The sequence below is a fragment of the Vulpes lagopus genome, chromosome 5 (assembly GCF_018345385.1).
Source record: "Vulpes lagopus strain Blue_001 chromosome 5, ASM1834538v1, whole genome shotgun sequence".
NCBI lineage: Eukaryota > Metazoa > Chordata > Mammalia > Carnivora > Canidae > Vulpes > Vulpes lagopus.
The window spans coordinates 7508646-7531761 of NC_054828.1; the positions used below are offsets into that span (position 1 = coordinate 7508646).

At 57.0% G+C, this 23116-nt stretch overlaps 2 protein-coding genes across 2 annotated transcripts; one reads left to right on the forward strand and one right to left on the reverse strand.

Annotated features, from left to right (window-relative positions):
• Positions 1-473: 473 nt before the first annotated feature.
• Positions 474-10004, forward strand: PMM1 (phosphomannomutase 1). Its single transcript, XM_041756690.1, has 8 exons — positions 474-631; positions 3154-3271; positions 4289-4365; positions 4493-4584; positions 4836-4935; positions 8119-8194; positions 8960-9075; positions 9457-10004. Exons 1-8 carry the CDS (start codon positions 545-547, stop codon positions 9577-9579), a joined length of 789 nt encoding a protein of 262 aa, XP_041612624.1. The 5' UTR covers positions 474-544; the 3' UTR covers positions 9580-10004.
• A 245-nt stretch (positions 10005-10249) lies between these two features.
• Positions 10250-22207, reverse strand: CSDC2 (cold shock domain containing C2). The gene is made up of 4 exons (XM_041756691.1): positions 22008-22207; positions 14184-14479; positions 12719-12841; positions 10250-12125 (listed from the first exon to the last, which is right to left on the reverse strand). Exons 2-4 carry the CDS (start codon positions 14357-14359, stop codon positions 11963-11965), a joined length of 462 nt encoding a protein of 153 aa, XP_041612625.1. The 5' UTR covers positions 14360-14479; positions 22008-22207; the 3' UTR covers positions 10250-11962.
• Positions 22208-23116: the final 909 nt, after the last annotated feature.

The window sequence follows — 23116 nt, forward strand, 5'->3', positions numbered from 1 at the left end:
GGACAGCTCGGGTCCAAGGAGTCCCGCCCCCGCCCCCGCCCCCTGCACTGCGGGGTTCGAGGCTCCGCCCGCTGCCAGCCCCTTCTCGACTAGATACACTCAGAGTCAACCCGCGGAAGCCCCGCTCCTCTCTTCCGGGTTCTAGCCCTCACTTCCCGCTGGGCCCAGGCCCAGGCCCCGCCCGTCTGGTCTGGGCCCGTCCGACCAATCCGCCGCGTTCTGCCCCGCCCCTTGCCCCGCCCCCTGCCCTCCTGACGCAATCAGAATCGGCCTTCCTGAGTCCGCTCGGGCCCCGCCCCCTCCCGCCGAGATCACGCCCTGGCCACGGCCTTTCTTGGGCGGGGCCCCGCGGCCCTGCCGGCTGGCCCCGCCCCAGCCCCGCCCCTCCCGCCGAGATCACGCCCTGATCACGCCCCTTCGCGGGCGGGCCCCGCGGCCCTGCCGGCTGGCCCCGCCCCCCCAGGCCCCGCCCGTTCCAGCCTCTTTCCGAAGCGGCTCCCGCGGCCGCATCCCCGGCGTCTCCCGCGCGAGCGGAGCTGCAGCCATGGCCGTCGCCGCTGAGGGCGCCCGCAGGAAGGAGCGCGTCCTCTGCCTGTTTGACGTGGACGGGACCCTCACGCCGGCTCGCCAGGTAAGGCCCCGACGTTCAGCGCTTCCCATCGGGAGTGTCGCGCGGACGCTCAGAGGCCCAAAGTGGTGACCCCGGGGCCCTCCAGGACCGAGTGTGGGATGCAGCGGTCCGCGGCCCCTGACGCCCCACGGCCGTCCGCTGGGAGTGATGGGGACCCGGTCACCACGTCGCAGCCCCCGAGCACCTGCGCCCACCTCCTGCCCGGGAGCGTCGGGGTGGGTGGGATGCTGGAGGGAGGAGGCTGCGAGCGGGACCTAGCTTCCCTTCCCCAGCTCAGGCTTCCTCTCGCCGAGGCCTGGTCCCCGACGCCCCCGCCTCCCCAGCCCCGGCTCCCGCCCCTAAGACACACCTGTGGCCCGAAGCTGGCATCCGAGCCCAGGGTTTTAGACGGGGCTCGACACGCGCCCAAGCATCAGAACCGAGTGCGGGGGCTTGGAGCCATCCCACCCGACCTCTACAGGCCTGGGCCTAGGTCTGGTTCTCAAGTTCCTCACCCACGTTACCTCCCAGCCTCCGTTCTGGAGGGAAGTAGGGCTTCTGTACCTTTTCAGATGAGTTTTGGGCTCCGCCCACCTGGAGGTGAGCGTCCCCGGGCCCAGTGTGGTCACTGTGAAGGTATTATGGCCCAGGGAGAGTACAGCTCTTCTGAAGACTTGTCACTATGTTGATCCTCCAAATTCTGCTCCACGCTCAGTTTTTCTAGCTTTGCCTCTCACCCTAGGTGACCCCCTAGACCGGTCCTCACCAGCTGGGTACATAAATAAACAGGCCTCTTGCCAGTCCTGAGGGTATTCTGTTCTCCTGTCGGGCCATAAGGAGAACAACTGGGATCCCCTAGAGCAGGGAGCCATAGGGTTGAGCTTCAGGGCAGAGGCTGATGGGAGGCCAGGTCTTCACCTCCCCTCTTAGGTCCTGAATGCACCCCCCTGCCCTGCCCTATGAGAGGGCCTTGGAATCAGGGTGCCCTCCCTCCACGGTGCTCAGGGATGGGAGAAAAAGGACAGTAGAGAGAGGGCAGCAAGGTCTAAGGCACAGCCTCAGTCCCTCCCTCTGACCCTTTGCTCCACTGACCCAGGAACCTATACAAGAACACTGTGTTATTGCTGTCCACCGGTGTTAATACCAAGCCCTATCCTTAGTGCTTTTTTAAAAGTTAATTTTGGGGGTGCCTGGCTGACTCAGAAGAGCATGTGACTCTTGATCTGAGGATCATATTCTAGCTCCAGGTGGTATAGAGATTACTAAAATAAATAAGTAAATAAATAAGCTAGAAATAAATAAATAGAAGTTAATTTTTAATTAGACATATATTCAGGATTCTCCTGTAAAGCATGAAAACAGAGAAGGCTAAAGTCCTCTCTGACTACATCAGAATCCCAGGCCCAGGCCCATCCCCACCCCAAGGAAAGCCTGTTGTGGTTTCCTTCCAGATCTTCATCTAGATTTCTGTTTTCTCAGAACAATATTAAGCAGTTTTTGTGAGCCTTTCCTTTCCTTTTTTTTTTTTTTTTTTTTTTAATGAGTGATATCATATTGTGTGTGCTTTCTGCAACTTGCCTTCTTCTTTTTTTTTTTTTTTTTTAAGATTTATTTACTTATTTTACAGAGGGGGCGGACAGGGGAAGAGAGTCTCAAGCAGACTCTGCATTGAGCATTGACCTGGAGTTGGGGCTTGATCTCAGGATTCTGAGATCAAGACCTGAGCCGAAACCAAGAGTCACTTAACAAACTGTACCACCCAGGCACTCCCTGCAACTTGTTTTTGGCAGTTAACAGCATGTCTTAGGGGCTCTCCCCTATTGGAAGCACAGGCCTGCCTTACTCTGTGTAACCACAGTATAGTATTTCAGAGCAGGTATTTACCATTCTCTGGTTGACAAGCCTGAGTTGTTTGCAGGCTTTCACTATGGTAAACCATACCTAGTGAACTTCCATATACACCCAGGCAAGAGAAGTGGAAATTCTGGGTGACAGGGTGCATGCATAAGTTTTCATAGATCTTGCCAAACTATCCTCCAAAGTGGTTGCACCAATTTACACTCTCACTGGCAGCATTTGATATGGTCATTCATTCAATTCACTGTAGGCACTGTCAGCTTTAAATAGCTGAAAGTCTGAAAACATGGAGTGTAACTCATTAGTTTTCACTTCCTTGGGGAATCCTCATATGATTAGTCACCAGCTAATTGCTTGTTCGTTTCCATGAAGTATCTCATTTAATCTTAGTAGTGACCACCTCCATAGCAGCAGGTTGCTACTTTGATCCCCCTTTTATAAATGAGGCAGTCACTAAGGCAAAGAAAGCAAAGCCAATTGCTCAAGATCAGCCTGCAATTGAGACTTGGGCCAGCATCTGAACCCATTGCTTCTAATTTTGAGGTCTGGCTTCTAAACCTTGAACTAGCTCAGATTCAGATGGAACATGGGCTCCCTGGATTCTGAGCACTGAGTGAGGGCCGAGTGGAGGTCCCAGACATGCTGACAGCCAGAAATCTTGTGCTTTCCCACCCAACCCCCTGCAGAAAATTGACCCTGAGGTGGCTGCCTTCCTGCAGAAGCTGCGAAGTAGGGTGCAGATCGGTGTGGTGGGCGGCTCCGACTACTCTAAGATTGCTGAGCAGCTGGGAGAGGGGGATGAAGGTAGGAGGGGCACCCAGAGCCAGTGCCACAGTCTGGGTGGAGGTAGGGAGTTCGGGAGGTCCTTGGACCCTGTGTGCCTTCAAAGACCCAGCCCCGCTTCTGTGGGGCAGAGCAAGTAGAGGAAACAGCCAGATCTCTCCATCACTGATGCATGCTGAGCACGGGCCATGTGCCAGGCACTGTGTCAGGCTTTGGAGAAAGGGCAGGGAACAAAGCCTGCAGAATCTTGCCCTGGGATAGTTTACATCCTCAGCTCTCTCGGCTGAGTCTCTTGTGTTTCCTCTTTAAAATGCGCATGGTCAGATTGAAAATGACCATGTGTTGACTTCTTTTCATTGCATGGTCACAACCACACATTAGGGTGGGCACGGTTATCCCATTCAATAGAGAAGGATTCTGAAGGCCCCCCGGGACCCAGAGCATCTGTTCACAGCTGAGTTCCCATCTCAGCTCAGTTGAGGCAGACCCCACCAGTCCTCAAACCAGAAACTTGACTTTTCCCTTTCTCCCCACCGCCTTGTGCATTCTGTCAGCCAATCTGGAAATATCTCCCTGTGTGTCCACGTCTGCATCTCCACCGACCCATCCAGCCACTTACTGTGGCAGCTAGAGCTGATAACTTCCCCCATGCAACCAGCCTTCCAGAACAGTGATGGAAACTGGAAAACCCAGCGGCACCCCCTGGGCCTTGGAGCTGTGGGAGCACAATGGAAATGGCGCCCTCTGCTGGGGAGTCCGGGAAGCCTTCCAGAAGAAGAAGCTGGATCTTGGAGGGGGAAGGGGAAGTGAGGGGAGGGCCTTCGAGGCTGAAGGACCCCTGTGAACCAGGGCCCAGAGACTGACTGGCTTGTTCGCTTGTTTGTGAAAGAAGCTGAAGGTGAAGAGCCCAGGAAAGCAGGCTTAGAATGGAACAAATGGGCTTTGAATGGCAAACTAAGGAGTGTGGCCTTTATCCCCGTACTTGGCTCTGGGTGGTCTCATACTCTCTTTCTTCCTGGCTCCTATGTACCCCTGAAGTCATCGAGAAGTTTGATTATGTGTTTGCTGAGAATGGGACAGTGCAGTATAAGCATGGACGACTGCTCTCCAAGCAGGTCAGTACTCCCCAGGGCCTTAACCTGGGACCCTTTTTGGTAGTGGCACACCCCATGGGGGCCTTTGTCCTGGGATGGGGGAGAGCACTGTGCCCACCACACTCAGAGCCCCATGTTTCCTGCCCAGACCATCCAGAACCACTTGGGGGAGGAGCTGCTGCAGGACTTGATCAACTTCTGCCTCCGTTACATGGCTCTGCTCAGACTGCCCAAGAAGCGGTGAGACCCCTCCCAGCCTTGCATCCAGCCTCCTCCGCCCCACCGCCACCACCCCCCCCAGGCCCGAGGGAGGACAGGGGCAGGTCTCTCAGATGGGATCTGCAGGTGCCAGGGCCCCAACTTATTGGTGTGTGGATTCTTGTCCCGAGTGAGGTCCAAGGAGGCAGTGGTCCCAGAGGGGACTGGATTTGAATTCAGGGCCATTCTTCTCTCTGGTTCCCTGCCCTCCCTCTTGCTCCTGTGACCACCAGTGGAACCTTCATCGAGTTCCGGAATGGCATGCTGAACATCTCACCCATCGGCCGGAGCTGTACCCTGGAGGAGCGAATCGAGTTCTCCGAACTAGACAAGGTGCCACCAACTGTGCAACCTTAGGCTATAGGACCTGGGTCATTCGGCCTCTCTGGGCCCTTGCTTTCTCATCAGCAAGATGGATCGGGGTGTAGGGGGTGGCGTTCTGATTCAGCCAATACCCTTTGGGACACCCACCGTGTGCCATGGTGTGGACACTCCTGCATCTTTCCCATATGGCTGGTTTCCCTCCCTTGGTGAGCAGCACCAGCAGCCACCACTTAGCCAAGGACATCATCTCTACCTTCCCACCCATGTCGAGCCCAGCAGTAATTCCTCTTAATTCAGCCTCTGGAGTGGTCTCAAATCTGTTCACCTGTGTGTCTCTCCCCCAGGCTACTCCCCCCCCATAAACCCTTGCCAGTCTGTCCTCCAGTGGTGCCACTGAGAGCCTTTTAGAGCCTGTCAGCCCCATCCACTCCCTGCTTGTAAGGAGTGGGCAATGCCGCAACCCCTCCTATGGTACCCTGAGCCCTGAGGGGTCTGCCCAGCTCGGGTCCACCCCCTTCAGCCTTCTCCGTGCATCTGTTCTTGGAACATTCCAGTATTTCTCTGGCCTTTGGGTATGCTGCCCCTGCTAGACCTTGACTTGCATTTTGCTTGTCATCCCCACCACTCACCCGGCCTTTTCAGGAATGGAGTAAGTCCACCCATCCAAGGCTCTTCCCACTGGTGTTCTCTCTGGCCTTCTCTCCCCCTTGCTGTCTCCACTCCAACCACATCCTCCTTGCTGATTCTGGAGATAGCAGATGGAGATGGAGATAGCCACTTGGGGGCTGTGCCTTCCACCTTGAACACATTTCCCTCTGCTCATCCCCTCCCCCTCTTCACATCTGCTCAGGTCACTTTCTCATCCATTTAACATTGCACCCTCTGCACCTCCTGCTTCTCTCCTGTCTTATTTCTCCCCAAGCAGCCATCACCACCCACTAATACACTCAATCACCTACTTTTCAAATCTTGGTTACTGTGTGTCTCCCCCACTGAAGCTGTAGGCCCCTTAAGGGCCAGGATTCCTGTGGCTGTTCACTGCTGGACCCACTGTGCCTGACACGTGCTCAAGAAATACCTTCTGAATGAATGAAATAGGTGGTGTTGTCCCCATTTTATGAATGAGGAAACTGAGGCTCAGAGAGGGGAAATGACTTGCCAAGGTCACATAGGGAATTGGTTGCAGAGCAAAGATTTAAACTTGGAACTCCATCTGCTACCCTCTGATGTTTCCCTGAGGGTAGGACTCTCAAGGTTGCTCACTGACGCCCACCCCTGTTCTGCACTCCATGTCCCAAGGATTATGGTAGGCACTGCCCATGGGCATGGAGGCTTTTCTTTTTGGGGTGGTGAAGACTGACCACTGACCAAAGACCCTTCCCATACACATATTGAGGGATGGCCTCTACTCAGGCTACCCAGTTTCAATCTCAGCCCCACCTCCTGCTTGCCGAGCAGCCTGGAAAAGTGGCTTTACTACCGTGTGGCTCCATTGTCACCTCTATAGAGTGGGGGTAAGCACAGTCCCCATCCCATGGGCTGTAATTACTGGGCAGGGTGGAAGTCTGACACAACACTGACCCTTCCCACAGCTCCCAGGGTCTTCACTTGTCTTTCTGGCTCTTGTTTGCCCCAGTATGAGGGGAGGGCACAAACTTCCTGATTTGTGTGACCTACACCAGCCAGGATCCCATGTAAGTGTTCTATTCTCCTTCAGTCCTTCAGATCCCAAGGGCAGATAGTCAGTCCCCTTCCTTGGATGAGGACACTGAGGCCAGAGGCTAAGTAACTAAGCTCAGGGTCACAGTGCTGGTCCTTGCTAAGGCTGGACTTGACGCATGGGGCCATCCAGTGGTCAGCCTGGTTCTCAGGAGATACAGGAGATACAGCCATCCTGGGGCACCCTTAACTCTAACCTTGGGCCCATAGAGTGGCCTCTGGTGGGGACTCTTAACCTCCCTGGGGACCCACCTGCCTGCTGGGACAGCAAGGGTACAGTAGGCAGGGGCTTCACATCCCACTTTTCTGCTTTTCTAGGAGAGGGAGGAAAGGAGGGTTCATTCATTACCTCTCCATCCTTTAGCCCAGGAAATAGGCTCAGAAAAGTCACACAACCAGGCCTGGAACCCACAGGGCCTGCCTTTCTCTCTCATATTGGGTCACATCAGGCGTTAAACTCATGTCCTTCCTGGCCCACATCAGGCCCCAAGCCACTGGCCACTGCCTGCCTCTCTCCATTCCAGTCCTACCCAACTTGGACTGACTGAAATGCAGACCTAGCACTCTACTCCCGTGCTTCAAAATCTCAGTGGCTCTCAGTTCCCCCAGGATGTGTCCAGACTCTCTCCCAGGCCATCTGTGAGTTGACTGTCCCATCAGGCTCTCACTGCTCCTTCGGCAAGGTGGGGACTGCCCCTGCACTGTGCGATCCTTCCACCCGTGTGGTGCTGGCCCCTGTTAGCACGGCAGCCAAGATGCTGCCCTGCTAGGCCCTGCATGGCTGTTTGTCCGTGGCCCCAACAGGGCCAGGCCAGGGGTCCTTGGCCTAATGAGCGAATGCCTCCTTAGTCCGGGTCTGCAGATCTGCTGTGGACTTACAAGGTCCTACCCCAGGAGTGGGGTATAGCAGGGGACTCCTCAGCACTGCTGAGTCCCCCAACCCCCTGCACATAGGAGGTGCCCAGTCCACGTCGCTGTGTGGCTGGTGCTGTGGCTATTCCTGGCATCCTACTGACCTCTCAGCACCCACTGCTGTGCTGTAACAGGACTTCACCTGCTCCTGGCTCTTCATGCTCATCTCTCATGTCCGATTTGCTTGTTGAGCTGGGCAGAGCAGTTGGGACTGAGCCCTGCCCTGAGGTGGACCTTGGGACTTTGGCCTGCCCCATCCCCTCAAACTCCTCCTCATGCCTCCACTCCAAGGGCTCCTTTGGATACCCTGACCACACCCCCATTGGCAGGATCCGGCCGAGTTCAGTCACAGACCTTCTGGATTCAGGCCCTGGCTCTGCCACTAAGGCTGGATGACCTTGAATAAGGCACAGCCATTCACTGAGCCTCGGTTTCCTCATCTGTAAAGGGGGGTCACGGTATCCACCTCGGAGACCCTGAGCTCCCACAGTTGTGTGCCCAGCACAGGGCCTGGCACACAGCAACCCTCTGAGCCTCAGTCTGTTCCCTCCCTACCTGCAGAAGGAGAAGATTCGCGAGAAGTTCGTGGAAGCCCTGAAAACAGAGTTTGCTGGCAAAGGGCTGAGGTTCTCTCGAGGTACGTCCATCCATTCATCCCGGGGAGGGTATGAGAGCCTGACACAGAAGCCAGCCCACAGCCTCACTCCCAGTGCCTTTAGAAAGCCTTCCTGCCACCCCCCAACTCGGTCTTACCCACTGAAACCCAGTCCACACCCTGCCACCCTCCTAATTGCTCAGGTCAGAAAACCAAAGCGTCTCCCTCAGTGTTTCTCCTCACCCTTTCCCAAGTGCAGTCCACTAGCAAGTCCCAGGGCCTATATCCAGAATGCTTCTGGAATCTGACCACGGTTCACACCTCTGCCAAGTTAGTTCTTGGACTCGGGCTAACTAACATAGCTGTCCTCCCACTGCCTAGTGTCCAGAGGGATACCCCTGCTCAGAGCCCTTCCTGGACCCCAGGGCCTGCATGGCCTCACCCTTTCCCTGTCCCAGCCTTCTCTAGTGCTAGGAAACTCCATGCCCTTCTCCACCATTGCAGGCAGGGACTAGGCCTGATTCCCCGCTGTTGCCACTCTGGCTCAGCCCTTAGTACCACGTCCCGGAAAGGTCTCCCCAGCAGTGCTGGTCTGGCTTGTTGACTGCCTGTTCTCCCCACCAGGATCACAACTCAGTGAGGATCCTGAGTCTCCCATGCCTTGTGGCTGGCTCTGAGCAGGCACTCAAGGGTGGTTGAATGAATGAATGAGTGAGTGAATGAATGAATGGATGAATGAAGCACCTTGCCCAAGTTCACCCCATCGGCCATGCCTCTGTTAGCCTTGTCCGCCACCCCCCCCCACAGGAGGCATGATCAGCTTTGACGTCTTCCCCGAGGGCTGGGACAAGCGCTACTGTCTGGACAGCCTGGACCAGGACAGCTTCGACACCATTCACTTCTTTGGGAACGAGACCAGCCCTGTGAGTGTGGCGCATCCAGGTGCCTTCCACCCCAAATTGTGCCCGGGTCAAATCTAGGACGCAGGGCAACAGAGCACATCCCCAGGAGACTCAGCGGAGTCTCCCTGTGTTCGCCAGCCCCATTACACAGATTGGAAGACTGGGCCCTAGCGCTGGCTGGTCACTTGTCCTATGCCACACAGAAAATCAGGGCAGGTCTGGTGAAGACTGAAAAGATGGGATGGGGTTCCGGGTGGTTCTGAGGGGTAGGGGGAGAGGCAGCTCTGCTGGAGCCAATGTGGGGAGGGGCCCCACGCCAGGGTGTGTGATGAGCCTTAGCCCTGGGCAACTCCTCCAGGTACCACATATGTATGTGTCTTCTCTGTCCTTCATTGTGTGCAGGGTGGGAATGACTTTGAGATCTACGCTGACCCCCGGACCGTCGGCCACAGTGTGGTGTCCCCACAGGATACAGTACAGCGATGCCGTGAAATTTTTTTCCCAGAGACAGCCCATGAGGCGTGACCAGGGCCCATGCCTGCTCCTAGGGACTGCTCCTGGGATTTCTTGAGAGCTCCACCCAGGCCTAAAGAGAGCCCCTGACCCTGGTGTTGGGTGGGGTGCCAGGGCCCCTCCTCTGGCTCAGGATGCCTGCCTCATTACCTACCTACCACCTCGATGGGGCCAGGGTCCGCGTGGATAACTGTCCCCAGCTTGTCAGCGCCCAGCGGGACCAGCTCCGCCCTCCAACCCGACAGCCCTGGCTACAGCTGCTGCTTGTACTTGTAAACAGAACAGATTTCTGTCTATGCCGGGAGTAGGCATGTGCTTGTGTTCGTACGAGATAGAGCCCACCCTGCTTATCTGTCCCAGGCAGGGTGCAGAGCACTGGGGAAGGTGTGTATTTGCCAGAACTTTATCTCACAAATATTAAAGTTCCTGGAACAAGGTATGGTGTCAGTTCTGTCTGAAAAATTGGCCCGTCTCAGGTCATGTTACAACCGTACTTAACAGATGAGGGAACGGAGGCAGAGATGGCAGGGACTCCCCTCACCCCTCTGCCAGGTCACACAGGATGTCTTTGATGTGCTTGAGGAGAGTGGGCCGTGAAAGCCCTAAATAAAGGTTGTGTGGGGTACCCTCCCCAAGCCCCTCCCCTGGGACCCAGACAGACAGAGGCATCCCTGGGCCAGGCTGAGTCACAGTTGAGGGTTTATTGCCAGTGTTAGGAAGGATGGGGGGCGTCCAGGCGGCTGGGGGTCTTGGGAGGATTTCGGACTCGACACTGCGGGGCTGTGGGTATGCAGGAGCCTGCCGTCCCTCTGCCTCCTAGGCAGCCACATCCTATCTCCTGGCTAGTGCCTAAAAATGGGGGGGGGGGGGTCTGCTCACAGGAGGGAGTCTTGGGGGCTCCCAGGAGTTAACCTGTACCGATAAACCTACTGAGGAAGCCAGGGAGTCCTTGTTCCTCTGGGGCAAGTCCTCAGGCCTTGTCAGAAGCTCCAGCTCAGAGTGGGGTGTCCAGCTGGGGCCATTCCCAGTTTGTGGGGACCAACCTGGTACGGAGCACGGGTGGGGGTGCACGTACCCCAGCTGATCTGATCTCTACCCTAGGGCCTCGGGGAATCTGTGAGGCTGAGGATCCTTCTAAACAGATAACCCCTCATCCTAGGCATTTAGCCCCTGTTTTACTCACAGACCGGGTCTCACAAGGGTCACTGTCCCTGGCAGACTGCCATTTCTTTTCCCATCAAATGATGTGTTCTCTGGGAAGGTGTGGTGGGGATGGAGGCAAAGCCTCTCCCAGGGCAGCCTAACCCCCCACCCAAAAGTGAATGCACACAAACACACATACACGTACACACACGCACACACACCCCCCTCGGCCCCTGGCCGCTGGGGGCCAGCAGTCCTACTGCAGCTTTAGGAAAAGGGTCCAGCAAAGGGCTGCTTGGCTGGTGGTCTCAGGCTGAGGGCCATCCTGTGGGTGCCCATGCCTGGCCCTGCCTGTGGGGACGTGTGTCTGTATCACCAGGTCCTCAGCAGCCGTCTTATCTGGGCCTGGGCAGAGCATCAGCGGAGTTTGTGGGTCGGGGCAAAGCCGGCTCCATCCAAGCTGCAGGAGATGTGCCCCCACCCCTCCGCAGATCTGTGGCTCAGTGTGGCCTGGGGAGGGGACACGACCTTGAATCCGCAGAGCCATCGCCAGGCTGAGGAGGAGAACTGTGGCTGGCAAAACCCAGACGCCAAAACCGCCTTCTGCCCTCAGCTCCTCGCCTGCCTCTCCAGGATGCTGAGGGAGAGCTGATGGAAGAAAGGAAGGCTGGGCCCATGGCAGTGAGGAGGGGTCTGTCTGACTCCAAGGGCTGCCCTCTCTCCCCTGCCAGAGGCTGGGAGGCTCCCCCAGAACCTCCCAGGCCTGGCTTCTGAGGGAAGGGGTACAGGCCACGGTGGGAGACCCCAGTCCAGGGCGGGGGTGTGAGTAGCAGAAGCAGTCTGGTCCCTGAGCCAGGCCTGGGGCAGAGGCAAGGGGAACAAGCTTGTAGGGACGGCCCACTGGTGCCCCCTGCCGCCCAGGCCCAGGCCTGACACGGGCCCTCGGAGGCTCAGTGGACAGGAGGGTGAGAGGGTCCTGTGCGAATGTGGCAGGGAGGGGAACGAGAGCAAGGACACAGAGGAGGCAGGTCTGCTGGCCTCCCCTTGGTCCAGCTCACACAACAGTCACGGGGCACTGGGGGGGAGGAGAGATGGAGGCACACGCTCACGGCCACGAGCACAGACAGACGCGTTTGCTGAGGCCGCCCAGGGGACAGGGTCAGCCAGTGCAGGGGGCCCTGGAGCCCACTGCTGCCCATCTACTCTGTGTGGCTCCCCGCCCGCCCGGTGCCCGACACATGAGCCACCCAGCCTAGGAGCCCACGACCTGGCCGGACCACGTCTCATGGGGAGTGTGTGGGGCCAACTGGGTGAGCACCACCTCCACGGCCTGGAACTTCTGGTTCTTGGGTGGGATGGGGCACATCTTGTAGGTCACCTCGTCGCCTTCCACTGGCACGTACTCCCCCTCGATGCTGGTGGGCGGGAGAGGGGCATTGTCAGCCCAGCAGCAGGCCCTGCTCCCCGACCCGCTGCAGGCTGGCCTGAGGGCCTCCTCCCCCCTTCTCAGAGCTCTGGCTCTCTCATCTGTAAAATGGGAACCCAAAACGGTCCCCCCTGTCTATTCTGTTTGGGGATTGAGACATGAAAGTCAAAGGAAGTGCAGAGGCAAAAAAAAAAAAAAAAAAGGAAGTGCAGAGGCCTAAGAGAAACTCGGTGCCCCCCAGGTCTTGCCCGGCATCAGGGTGGGGGGCCTGGCCTACATCATCCCTCCCGTATCTGTCTACCCTCCGAGCTGAAGGACCTGGGGGCTGGCCCAGCCCTCTCTGTTCCCATGATGCTGGATCCCACGGATCAGCCAGTGGTTCTGGGGGTCCTGGGGCCTGGGCGACCCCTCCCCACCTGGCTCCAGCCCTCTTCCTCCTCCCACACACCTGCAGCTCCTGTAAGAGGAGGAGAAAGATGCCAGAACACCGACTTCTTCGGCCAGCCAGGGGAGAGGCCTGGAGAGGCATTTCTTGAGGCACTGCCTCAAGGAGTAGGTGGGAGGGACAACTCAGATACTCACTCAGATACATGTACAAAGATGTCCTCGGAGCCATTTTCGGGGGTGATGAAGCCGTGGCCCTGGGAGCGTGAGAACTGCTTACAGACGCCCTTGAACACTGGGCCAGCCGAGGCACGGGCTGTCCTGAGGATAGAGTGGGAGGGTTAGAGCTGTGCCCTGGGGACTCCCCTCCCTGGACTCCCACAGCCTCCTGGGTGGGCCCTGCCTGCAGACCCCGTCCCACGGCTGTGGAAAACCCTCCCCAGGCCAGAAACTGCACACAGTTATGCTCTCTTGTGGTCCTGTTGGATAATAAGGAGACTGAGGCCCAGAGAGGGGAACTGGCCCTCCCAGGGTGAATAGCAAGTGGGTCTCCCGACTCCCAACCAATGTCCCTCTCTGCACAGCACCCTCCCCTCCTGAGATTATTTGGGCTTACATGGGCTCCTGTGGTAAGAGTGAAGAATGCCCAGCCTAAACTTGAATACCTCTCAAAATGGGGAGCTCACTATCTATTGAGGTCATAGTATCCTATTTACTTATTCGTCACTCATCCACTCATTCATCATTTATTAAGCATCTGCTCTATGCCTGGCCTTGGGTTGAACACAGGGGACAATCAGTGCTTGCCATCAAAACCCTCTCCTTTATTTTTTTTTTATTTTTATTTTTTCTTTTTTTAAACCCTCTCCTTTAGGAACACTCAGCTGGCTCAATGGGCGGAGCACATGACTTAATCTCGGGGTCGTGAGCTCAACCCCCACCTTGAACATAGGGTTTACCTAAGGCAAAACCAAAAACCTCTTCTTTGGCCAAGGCAAGTCAGGCTCCCTTGTGGTTTCCCCAAATCACCTCCCCTGTGTGACCCGAGCTAGTGACCTACCCCAGAGGCCCAAGGCTGGTCTCTGCCTAGCCAACCCACCCCTCACCAGAGGTCAGTACCATGCTTCCGTTCTGGTCTGTGCTGACCTAGGTACCTGGAACACCCAGCTTCCTTCTCTACCTAACATGTCTTGCAAAACTACTAGGGCCTCATCCTCCCTGACACCTGACACTGTGTCTTCTCCCCCAACCCTGCTGCATAGAGGTGAATGGTAGACAAATTCACCTTCTCCACCTAACATGTCTTGCAAAACTACTAGGGCCTCGTCCTCCCTGACGCCTGACACTGTGTCCTCTCCCCCAACCCTGCTGCATAGAGGTGAATGGTAGACAAATTCCTTCTGGACTGTAGGCAGTTTTTGGGTGGAGACTGTCCCATTCATCACTGGATCCCCTGGTCAGGTGTTCAGCCAATCTTAGTGGAGCGAAGAATGAATGAATGAATGAATGAATGAATGAATGAATGAATGAATACAGTAGTTACTGCAAGGCCCGTACACAGCTCCCCTGTCCTTGAATGAGGACAACAGGGGCTGGACAAGGCTAGGGCTGGAGCCCTGTCCTGGGGAAAGATCACCGGAGCCTGGGCGACGGCGGTACTCACGCTGAATACGTCCTGGTCCGCTTGGTGGGCAGAGGACTGGGCAGGTCCCGGGATGAGACACCGCCGCGCTCCCAGACCCTGCTGCCCTCCCGGTGGAAGGGGAAGGTGGGCCAGACAGGAGATTTGGGGGAGTGGAGGGGGGGCACCGTTGGGGGTGACGTGGGCTCAGAAGTCATGGCAGGTTCAGCGAGAGAGCCTGGCGGGCTCCCGGGCGCTGGGGCCGAAGAGCTTGGGCGTCCTTGCGGGCAGGGCCCGGCCTGGCCCTGCTCGGCAGCCACACCAGCCACAGGCTCCGTCTGGAATGGGGAGAGAGGGGTTCAGGTGAGTGTGGTCCACAACGAGCAGCTCCTGGACTCCAGGATGAGTCTGGAGGTTTGGACCTCCTTGCCAGTCCTCACAGGGTGACTTCAGGCTGCTCAGGGGCCCACCGTGACTCAGGGTCCTCACCAGAAAGACAAAAAAAGTTCATATAACCTTTGTATGGGCTGAATACTTTCCCCTAAAAGTTATATGTTGAAGTCCTATCCCCCAACGTGGTGGTATTTGGAGATAGGACCTTTGGAGGTCATTAGGTGTGGGTGAGGTCAGGAGGGTGGCACCCCACGACAGGATGAGCACCCTTGTAAGAAGAGACCCAGAGCCTTTGCTTCCCCTCTGCCCCGTGAGGACACAGGGAGATAAGAGCTGTCTACAAAATAGGAAGAGGGCACTAGAACCAGACCGTGCTGGCGCCCTGATCTCAGACTTGCAGCCTCCAGAACCGTGAGAAGTAAATGTCTGCTGATGGAGCCCCCCATCTGTGGTATTTGGCCATATGGGAAGGTCTGAAGTCCCTCCACCTTGAAGCTCAATTCTCTAACTCCAGGGGCCTTGGAGGTGGGATGGGTAAAGTGGCCAGGGATGGTCTGGAACAACATTTGGCATAAGAGTTAGCAGCTTCAAATCTGCACACCTGGGTTCGAATCTCAGCTTTGTCACTGTAACTCGGTGCCTTCAGCAGGTCCAACACAGTGGGTGGGAGCGTGGGCTCCGGACCCAGGTGGCCTGGGTGGGAATCCTGCCTCCTGTACCCAACTGGCTATGCCAGCCTTGATCTTAAACTTTGACTCACTTTGACTCACTTTCCTCTGTAAAATGGGAATAGTGCTGGTTCTTACTTCACAGAGGTGTTGCTGTCAGGATTCAATGACTCTTCAAGGCCGCTGGGGCTCAGTGAGCCCCGGGGGATCTTGGTGAGTGCTCCTTAGCTCTACTCTCCTCTGCTCTAAAAGGAGGTTGAGAATACTCACCATGCAAGGTTGAGGAGGGGTCGATAATTGAGTAGGTGACAGCACCCGGCATCTCAGAGATACCCAAAGAACTGCCATCATCAAATGCTCATCAATAGAAATTTTTTCATCACCAGCTCAGTGTCTGGATGACCTTGAAAACATTCATCCTATATTTTCCTCTACTGAGGAAGAGAACACAGTTCCCTTCCCACAGGGCTTGGGGAGTCCTGGCCCCCAAAAGACCCTGCTGTAGAACGCTGAGCCAGACTGTTGGCTAAGCCGGGGCCGTCGAGGCCTGCCACAGTGGGGCCAGGCAGGACACCTGGACCAGGGGTACCCCAGCTCTGCTGTGTACTAGCTGCCAACCCTGGAGAGCCCTTCTACTGGCCTCAGTCTCCTCTTCTGTATAATGGAGCTGATAAACCCTGCCTCACTCCCTCACAGGCTGTGGTGAGGCCTGGCTAAGCCTGGGGTGTAAAGTTCTCATAATCCAGTCGCATAGGAGTGAGGACGACAGGATTCTCCACCTCCTCACCCCCCATTCTTCACTACTTCATCTCATACAAAGGTCCCAGTGCCAGAGGTAAATCCCTGAGGCTCAGTCCTATTTCTGGCCCCCATCTCATGCCCCACCCCCAGCCTAGAGTGTTCAGGGCAGGGTTGCCCCAAAACATAGTGTGGCAGGGCTGGAAGAGCTGGGGAGTCACACCATCCAGCAGTGAGTGAGGCAGGTCTCCTGGCTGCCTTTCAAGGTCACACAGCAAGTGGCCTTTTTTCTGGGTCAGAGTGATGCGGTGACTCTGCCATCCCTGGGGTGGTGGGGAGGGGCAGCCTTCCCAGACCCCGCAACCTCCCCATCCCTCTCCCGCCAGGAGAGCTGCAGGGGAGTGAGAAGGCCTCTCATGGCCCCCTCAAGCTGAGGCGGGGGTTTTCTTTCCGAGCCTGCTCTGGGAGGCAGGGCCAGGGGTGGCATTTTTATTCCCATTTGGAGAGAAAAGAAAACGCAATCACACAAAAACTTGGACCTGAACGTTCACAGCAGGGTTATTCACAACAGGCCCAAAGTGGAAAGAACCCAGAAGTCTGCCAACAGAGGAGTGGATAAACAGACCATGGTCTGGCCACAGAGTGGAATATTATTCAGCCACAAAGAGGAACGGAGTCTCGATGCCTGCTACAGCACAGGCGAGCCTTGAGACAATCACACGGGGTGGAAGAAGCAGCCAGTCCCAAAAGAGCACACTGCATGATTCTGGTCATGAGAAATGTCCAGAAGAGACAAATCCACAGAGTCAGAAAGTACATTTGTGGCTGCCAGGAGCCGAGAGGAAGAGATGGTGGGGAGTAAATTCTAATGGGTGTGGAGCTTCTTTCTGGGGTGATGAAAATGTCCTAGAATTGGCTATGGCATTGTTGCACAACTCGGCGAACATGCTAAAAATCACTGACTCGTCCACCTTAAACAGTTGAATTATATGGTAGGTGAATTATATCGCAACAAAGCTGTCACCCAAAGGGAAAACAGGTGGCAAAGCTACCTAAGATGACACCAGCAGGAAAGCAGGAGATGTCGGTGCCTGCAGTGCATGCTGGCATGTCCCCAGAGCACCTGGGCAGGGGTGGAGGTGGACAGAAGCTCCGCTTCCTTCTCTCCAGGCAGCAGGGCGGCCCTGGCCTGCCCACTGCACAGTATTCCCAGAGCTGGTATTGTGCTTGGTGGTGACAGCCGGTGCTGGGAGGTCGCGGGGAGGAGGGGCAGAGGCTGCCCACAGCGGTTACCAGGGAGACGCAGCTGAGCGGGCATTGCTCTGGCCAGGCCTCCTGACCCAAGGCCTCTTGTGGGGAAGGGGGAAAGAGGCATTGATTGATTACCCAGGGTTAGTGTTGAGGGCGGCCCTTCCCCACTCCCCTCCCCAAAACGAGTTCCCCATAAGGGACCAGCAGCAGAAGGGAAGAGGATGGAATAAGGGCAGGGAGAGGCCTTCTTCCTTTTTAATTCCTGCAGCAGATGAGGAAACTGAGGCCCAGAGAGACTAAGTCATTCACCCAAGGCCACACAGCAATTAATGTCTGAGCCAGGACTTGAACCCAGGTACTGTGACTCTGGAGCCCTGGGTTCCGGCCCTGCGTTGCTACTGACTCGGTGTGTAACCTTGGACAACCTTCCCTCTCTGGGCCCTGCCAGAGCCCTGGTCCTGAGGATGCTGCACAAAGCGGGGCAGCCTGGGCCGCCAGGGAGAAGGAGGGAATGCAGAGCCAGCCTGGGGTTCAGACCCTCTCCCCAGAGCGATGCTGCGGAAAGGATCAAGTGAAGACGGGCTTTCATTGTGTGAACGCTGCTGTACACAGTGCCAGAGGCTTTACGGAAGCTACTTTACATTTTGAAATCTCCCAATTGCCCTGAAAGGTTGGAATTCCCGCTGTTTCTATTAGACAGATAAGGAAACCAAGATGCCTGGGGAGAAGTGACTCACCCAAGGTCACACAGCAGGTGGGTGACAAACCCCAGATCTGCCCAAAGGCAAACAGCGCTCTTCCCGTGAGGATAAACTGTTCCTGGCTCAGCCACAACACTGGAGTTTTACCGTTTTATCACAACGCTGGAGTTTTACCGTTTTACCGAAAGAACTTTCCCTGGGAACCAAAAGGGGGAACTAAACTCCTCCGAAGGCAGAGAAACAGATGAGTTTATAGATGGTTTGTTTCAATTCAGAGTTAAAGCCCAGCCCCTGAGGGACCCCGGGCCGACAGCCTGGGAGCACCTGTTGCCCCGAACCATGCCCTTCAGAACTGGCCATCAGAGGTTTGAGACTGGTCAGGACCGTTTCTGGCCAGGGCTAGAATCCGGTTCCACAGGGACTCTCCCTGTCTGAGCCTCAGTTTCCTTATCTGTCACAGGGCTAAGAGTGGCAGCTGGCCCACGTCAGGTGTCCACCTGTGAGTGTGCACCTGCGTCCTTGCCTTCTGCCCCTGACCTTCCCGGCCAAGCTCATTTCCATTTCCGTGCATGAAGGCCAAGCCTGGCACCCTGCAGACAGAAGGACCGGGGCAGGGACACCAAAACATCACGGCTGTTCAGAGGTAACGTGAGGCAAGGCCATGATACCGTGTCATGGGGCCACAGGGCTGTGGACAGTGACTCAGCCCTGTGGGCAGGTGACCATCGTCGTGGTGTAGGGGCTCCTCCGATTCTCAGCTACGCCAAAAAAGAAAGGGGCAGGAAATGGCTGTCAGAGTCCTCTCTTGACCATGCGAATCCCTCTTGGCCTGGGCAGATTAGGGGAAGCAGATTGGCTCAACCCACCCAGTGCTGTGTGATCTGAGGCAAGTCCTTGACCTTCTCTGGGCCTCTTTTCTCCTCGGCTTGAATCATCACTGGTCCAGGTGACAACTGAAGGTCAGTCCAACTGTCCTCTGAGGTTGTCAAACACACACACAGGGGCGCCTGGGGGACTCCGTCTGTTACGGTCTGCCTTCAGCTCAGGTCATGATCCCAGGGTCCTGAGATCGAGCCCTGCATGGGGCTCCCTACTCAGCAGCGGCCTGCTTCTCCCTCTCCCTCTGCCCCTCCCCCTGCTTGTGCTCTCTCTGTCTCTCTCTCTCTCTCTTAAATAAATAAAATATTTTAAAAATACACACACAGACATTTGTAACTGAAAAGAAACTGAATGCCAGGTGTTGGGACCACAGACACAAGAGGAGACAGCCCTGCCCTTAGGGGGCCCCCAGCCCAGTGGGAGGCACAGACCAACCAGAATACCAGAAGTCCTAAGGTGACAGGAGGGATGGCTACCACGTATTGATTGTTAGCTACATGTCAGTGGCGTGCCAAGTCCTTGGCCCCATTTCCTCAGGTAGTCCCCACGGCACCCCCACGTGATCATTACTGTCATTAGTCCCATTTCTCAGAAGAGTAAACTGAGGCCCAGAGAGGGGTAGAGCTTCCTGAGGTCACACAGCTGGGCAGGAGCAGTGCTTCTGCACCCGAGAGGTGGGGGGTGACGCGGTTACAGAGAGGCCTCTGGGGGGTGGAAAGGAGCTCCCTGACATCTCCCGCCCTCCCCTGGAGAAGAAAAATCTGGGGAGTCAGGGCTCAGGGTTCTATTTCTGGCTTTGTGCTGACTCAGACTATGACCTTGGGTGAATCACTTGCCAACTCTGACAAGCTTAAAAACAACTCCCCCAATAAAAATGCCCCGGCCCCCAGCCCTGGCGTGGAGGAGCAGCTAGGAGGAGGAGAGGAGACAGCAACTTAAAGAGAGGGAGGACACGGAGGTGGTGGGAGGGCTTGGGGACATTGGGGTCTCGTCCAGGGGGGCCACCGGGGAGCATGAGGAGACAGCCTCAGGACCACCTGGCAGAAGCTGGCAGTTCCCCGGCCCCTCCCCGCCCCCAGTCACCCAGACATTCCTTAAAATACATCAGTGCCAAAGCTGCTCCAGCAGCTGGAGGTGACCTAATTAAACCTGGTCCTCCCCCCGCTACAGTGTGTGCGCCTGTGTCTGTGTGGGGGTGAGGGGCTGCCCCAGCCAATGTTTGAGCTTCATTGAGACCCTCTAACCCTCCTTGTCACATGCCCCGACTGCCCTGGGGGAGGTGGCCGTGATGAAGGCCCTGGAGTTTCCTTGGCCTCAGGGAGGGTGAAGATGCCAGGACAGGCCCTGCAAGAGCCACACTAACATCCCATCTCTGCCAGGCTGTGTGAGCCTGAGCAAACGACTTTCCACTCTGGTCCCCCTAGAGAGAAGAAAGGATTGGTCAAAGTCACACTCAGAGTAGCTGAACTCAAGTCAGTGTGACCCCAAAGCCCAGGGCCTTCCAGTGGATCATGCCACCACCCCAGGACCATCATTCCACCGGCTTTGGAGCAGGAGAGAAGCCCTCCCCCCACTACTTTCTGCTCCCTACCTTGCTGCTCCGCATGGACAAAGGTCCCTACTGTCCCAAGCCCCCTTCCCACCAGGCTCTGGGACTTCGCTGTGCTGGTTGTGACCAGCAGACGTGACCGGCTCAGCCAGGCCCCGAGCGCCCTCTGCCGGTGCCGATCTCGGGGACCTGCCTCCAGACCAGCCCGTGGGTGTCCCCTCCCTGCGGGCCAGCTGTGTAGGACCCCCTAGTCCTCCCTCCACAGCCCCTCCACGGCCAGTGGGCATCCGTGAACATTGCCAGACCTGGGAGGGGGCTCTGGCTCGGCCTTTCCCAGGCCCCTGTGTGGCTAGTTCCTGCTTAGACCTTTTCATTCGGAGTGGGAGGGGGGACAGGCAGATCCAGAGGGGTGGGATAGACATGGGAAATAGATGTTAAAGGACTTCAAGGAAATGGTGGGGGTAAGTAGGCGGGGGGAGTCTGGATGAAGGAAACATCCAGAATTTGGAGAGCTCAGAGGCCTCTGGGATGGAGTCAGTTTGGGGGAACTGGCTCTCCATCCTCCAGGGGACCGGAGACTGCCCCTCCCCATCGAGAGGCCTCTTCGGGAGCACATCCAGGTGGGCACGGTGCCAGGCTCTCAGAGAGGTTGCCCACCCTCCGCCCGGGCCCACTTCCTCCTCCCCTCCCCCAGCCCCAGCGGATGCAGCAGTTCACACTCTGTATTTATTATTGTTCTCGCTCAGCGTCCCTCCCCTCTCCCTAGGAAGAGCCTGCAGGCTGGCAGCTTGGCAGGAACCTGCTGTCTCCCTTGTGGGTGCTAGCATAACCCCTCATCTTTGCCTGGACTCCTTGTGCCTGGCGGGCCACTCAAGGACTTGGGGCTAGCCAGGGCTGCCCCGAGTCCCCGCATTCCACAGCTGGGGGCTCCAGCCCCCTCAGGGGCTGCACCCTGGCAAGGGTGGAGGTCAGAGCTCGAGCAGCAAGCAGGAGAGAGGAGTGGCCTCCGGAGAGGCAAGAGCTCTGGGTGGGGGTGGCTCTGAGGCGAAGATAATTACATGGAGCCACCTCTCCAAGCCAATTAACACAATTATCCCCATCGCATTGGGGACGAAATAGAGTCAGGACAAGACAGCTGCTCCAGGTCCAACTGTCTGCCTGCCCTAGATGTTCCCTCCCCGGCCCCAGCCTCAAATTCCAGGGGCTCCCTGCTGCATTCCCCTTTTGGCATCTGGTAGGAGCACGATGATTCCCCAGTCATTTCTCTTCCACCCCCCCAACCCCCCCCCCAGCCGGTTCCCAGACAGGAGGCTGCGGCTTGGCAGGTGTCTGCTGTTCTCTGCCTCTTGAGCCAGACACAAGTCCCAGACACACACACAGACACATAAGCTCCCACAGGGAGCCACACGGATCTCGGCTTCCCTTGGGGGCCGGGGGGGGGGGGGGGGGGGAGGGGGGACGGAGGGGGGACGGAGGGAAGGAGGGCGGACAGGGTGGGCTCATCTACATACCCTCCTACCCACCCACCCCCACTCTGTAAACTGAATGGGGCTGGGCCAGCCCCAGGGGAGGTACCCACCTTCCCAGCCCCCCATCTGAGGGGCTGCGTCCTGCCCCTCCTGGCTTTGCCCCTGCCAAAGCCAGTGTCTAGAGCTGGGGAGCCCTCGCCCCCCATCCAGTCCCTTACCTCTCCCCAGCAGCTGAGGTCCGGACACTGCCTCCTGCGGCCGCCTTCAGCACTCTGCCTCTCTCCGGCGCTAGGAGCTGGCCAGCAGGGGATGGGTCTGAAAGATGTGTTGTGTGTACGGCTGTGTGTGTGTGTGTGTGTGTGTGTGTGTGTGTGTGTGTGAGTATGCGGCACCTCCTCGAGCCCCTCACTCACTCACTCACACACGCCCTCCTCCTGACGTCAGGAAGAGCTGGAGGGAGGGACTGGGATGCGAATTTGTACTCCCTGCTTAAAGGGACATGGGGCCCTGTTCCCTCGGGGAGGACACCGCCTCCTGAGTCAGGCACAGATGGGGTGGGAGAGTTAGCTGCGTCTCTCTTGGGGCCCTAAAGCTTCTTTTTTTGGAAAGTGGCTTTTATTGCCAGGCCAGGGTATAATTTGCCCTGCCAGGTGGGAGTAGCTCTGAGGAATGCAGGGGGAGAGTAGCTGGGACAGCCTGCATTCCTGGCAATTAGAGAGCTAGTGGGTGGGAGTGCGTGCGCGGGCGGGCGGGCGGGCGCGGGCGAGGGTGTGTACACACGCCTGTGCTGGGGTCGTGGGGTCGGGGCCCCAGGGCCAGGGGTGAGGCTGGGAGAATAGAGGTCTCAGTAGAAAGGAGCCCTCTCTGAGGGTCCTCCAGACGAGGGTGGGCTTGCTGGGTTTCCAGGGACCCCCAGACCTTCCTCTACCCCCTGGATCCTCCAAGTGTCCCCTGGACTCCATTAGCACCAACGCTGTGCTCAGGCCTATCCCGGAAATCCTTGTGAGTACATGAACATGGGCAAGTCACAGGAACTCATCTCTTTCTCTGGCCCACAGTAGAAGATATTTCTACTGAATTGAATTGAATTGAATTGAATTGAATTGGAGAAGCTCCTAAGGGATTGATAAGCTTGCAACACACGGACACACTCCAGGCTGGACAGGTCCCCCCTCCTCCCCGACCCCAGTGCCTTGGTTTCCACATCCGAGAGGCCCTGGGTGTGAATCTCTGCTCCATGCATTTCCCAGCTGTGTGGACTTGTGAAAATCTTTTATTGACTCTGATCCTCCGCAGCCTCTCTGTAAAGGAGGAAAGAAGGCTCTTT

Bases quoted from the DNA above. Each gene is read 5' to 3' on its own strand.
- PMM1 (XM_041756690.1), top strand. From the start codon at position 545: ATGGCCGTCGCCGCTGAGGGCGCCCGCAGGAAGGAGCGCGTCCTCTGC. The intron at 632-3,153 runs GTAAGGCCCCGA...AACCCCCTGCAG, and splicing joins CCCTCACGCCGGCTCGCCAG to AAAATTGACCCTGAGGTGGC. The intron at 4,936-8,118 runs GTGCCACCAACT...CCCTACCTGCAG, and splicing joins AGTTCTCCGAACTAGACAAG to AAGGAGAAGATTCGCGAGAA.
- CSDC2 (XM_041756691.1), bottom strand. From the start codon at position 14,359: ATGACTTCTGAGCCCACGTCACCCCCAACGGTGCCCCCCCTCCACTCC. The intron at 12,842-14,183 runs GTGAGTACCGCC...CTCTATCCTCAG, and splicing joins CGGACCAGGACGTATTCAGC to GACAGCCCGTGCCTCGGCTG. The intron at 12,126-12,718 runs GTGAGTATCTGA...CCCGCCCACCAG, and splicing joins ATCTTTGTACATGTATCTGA to CATCGAGGGGGAGTACGTGC.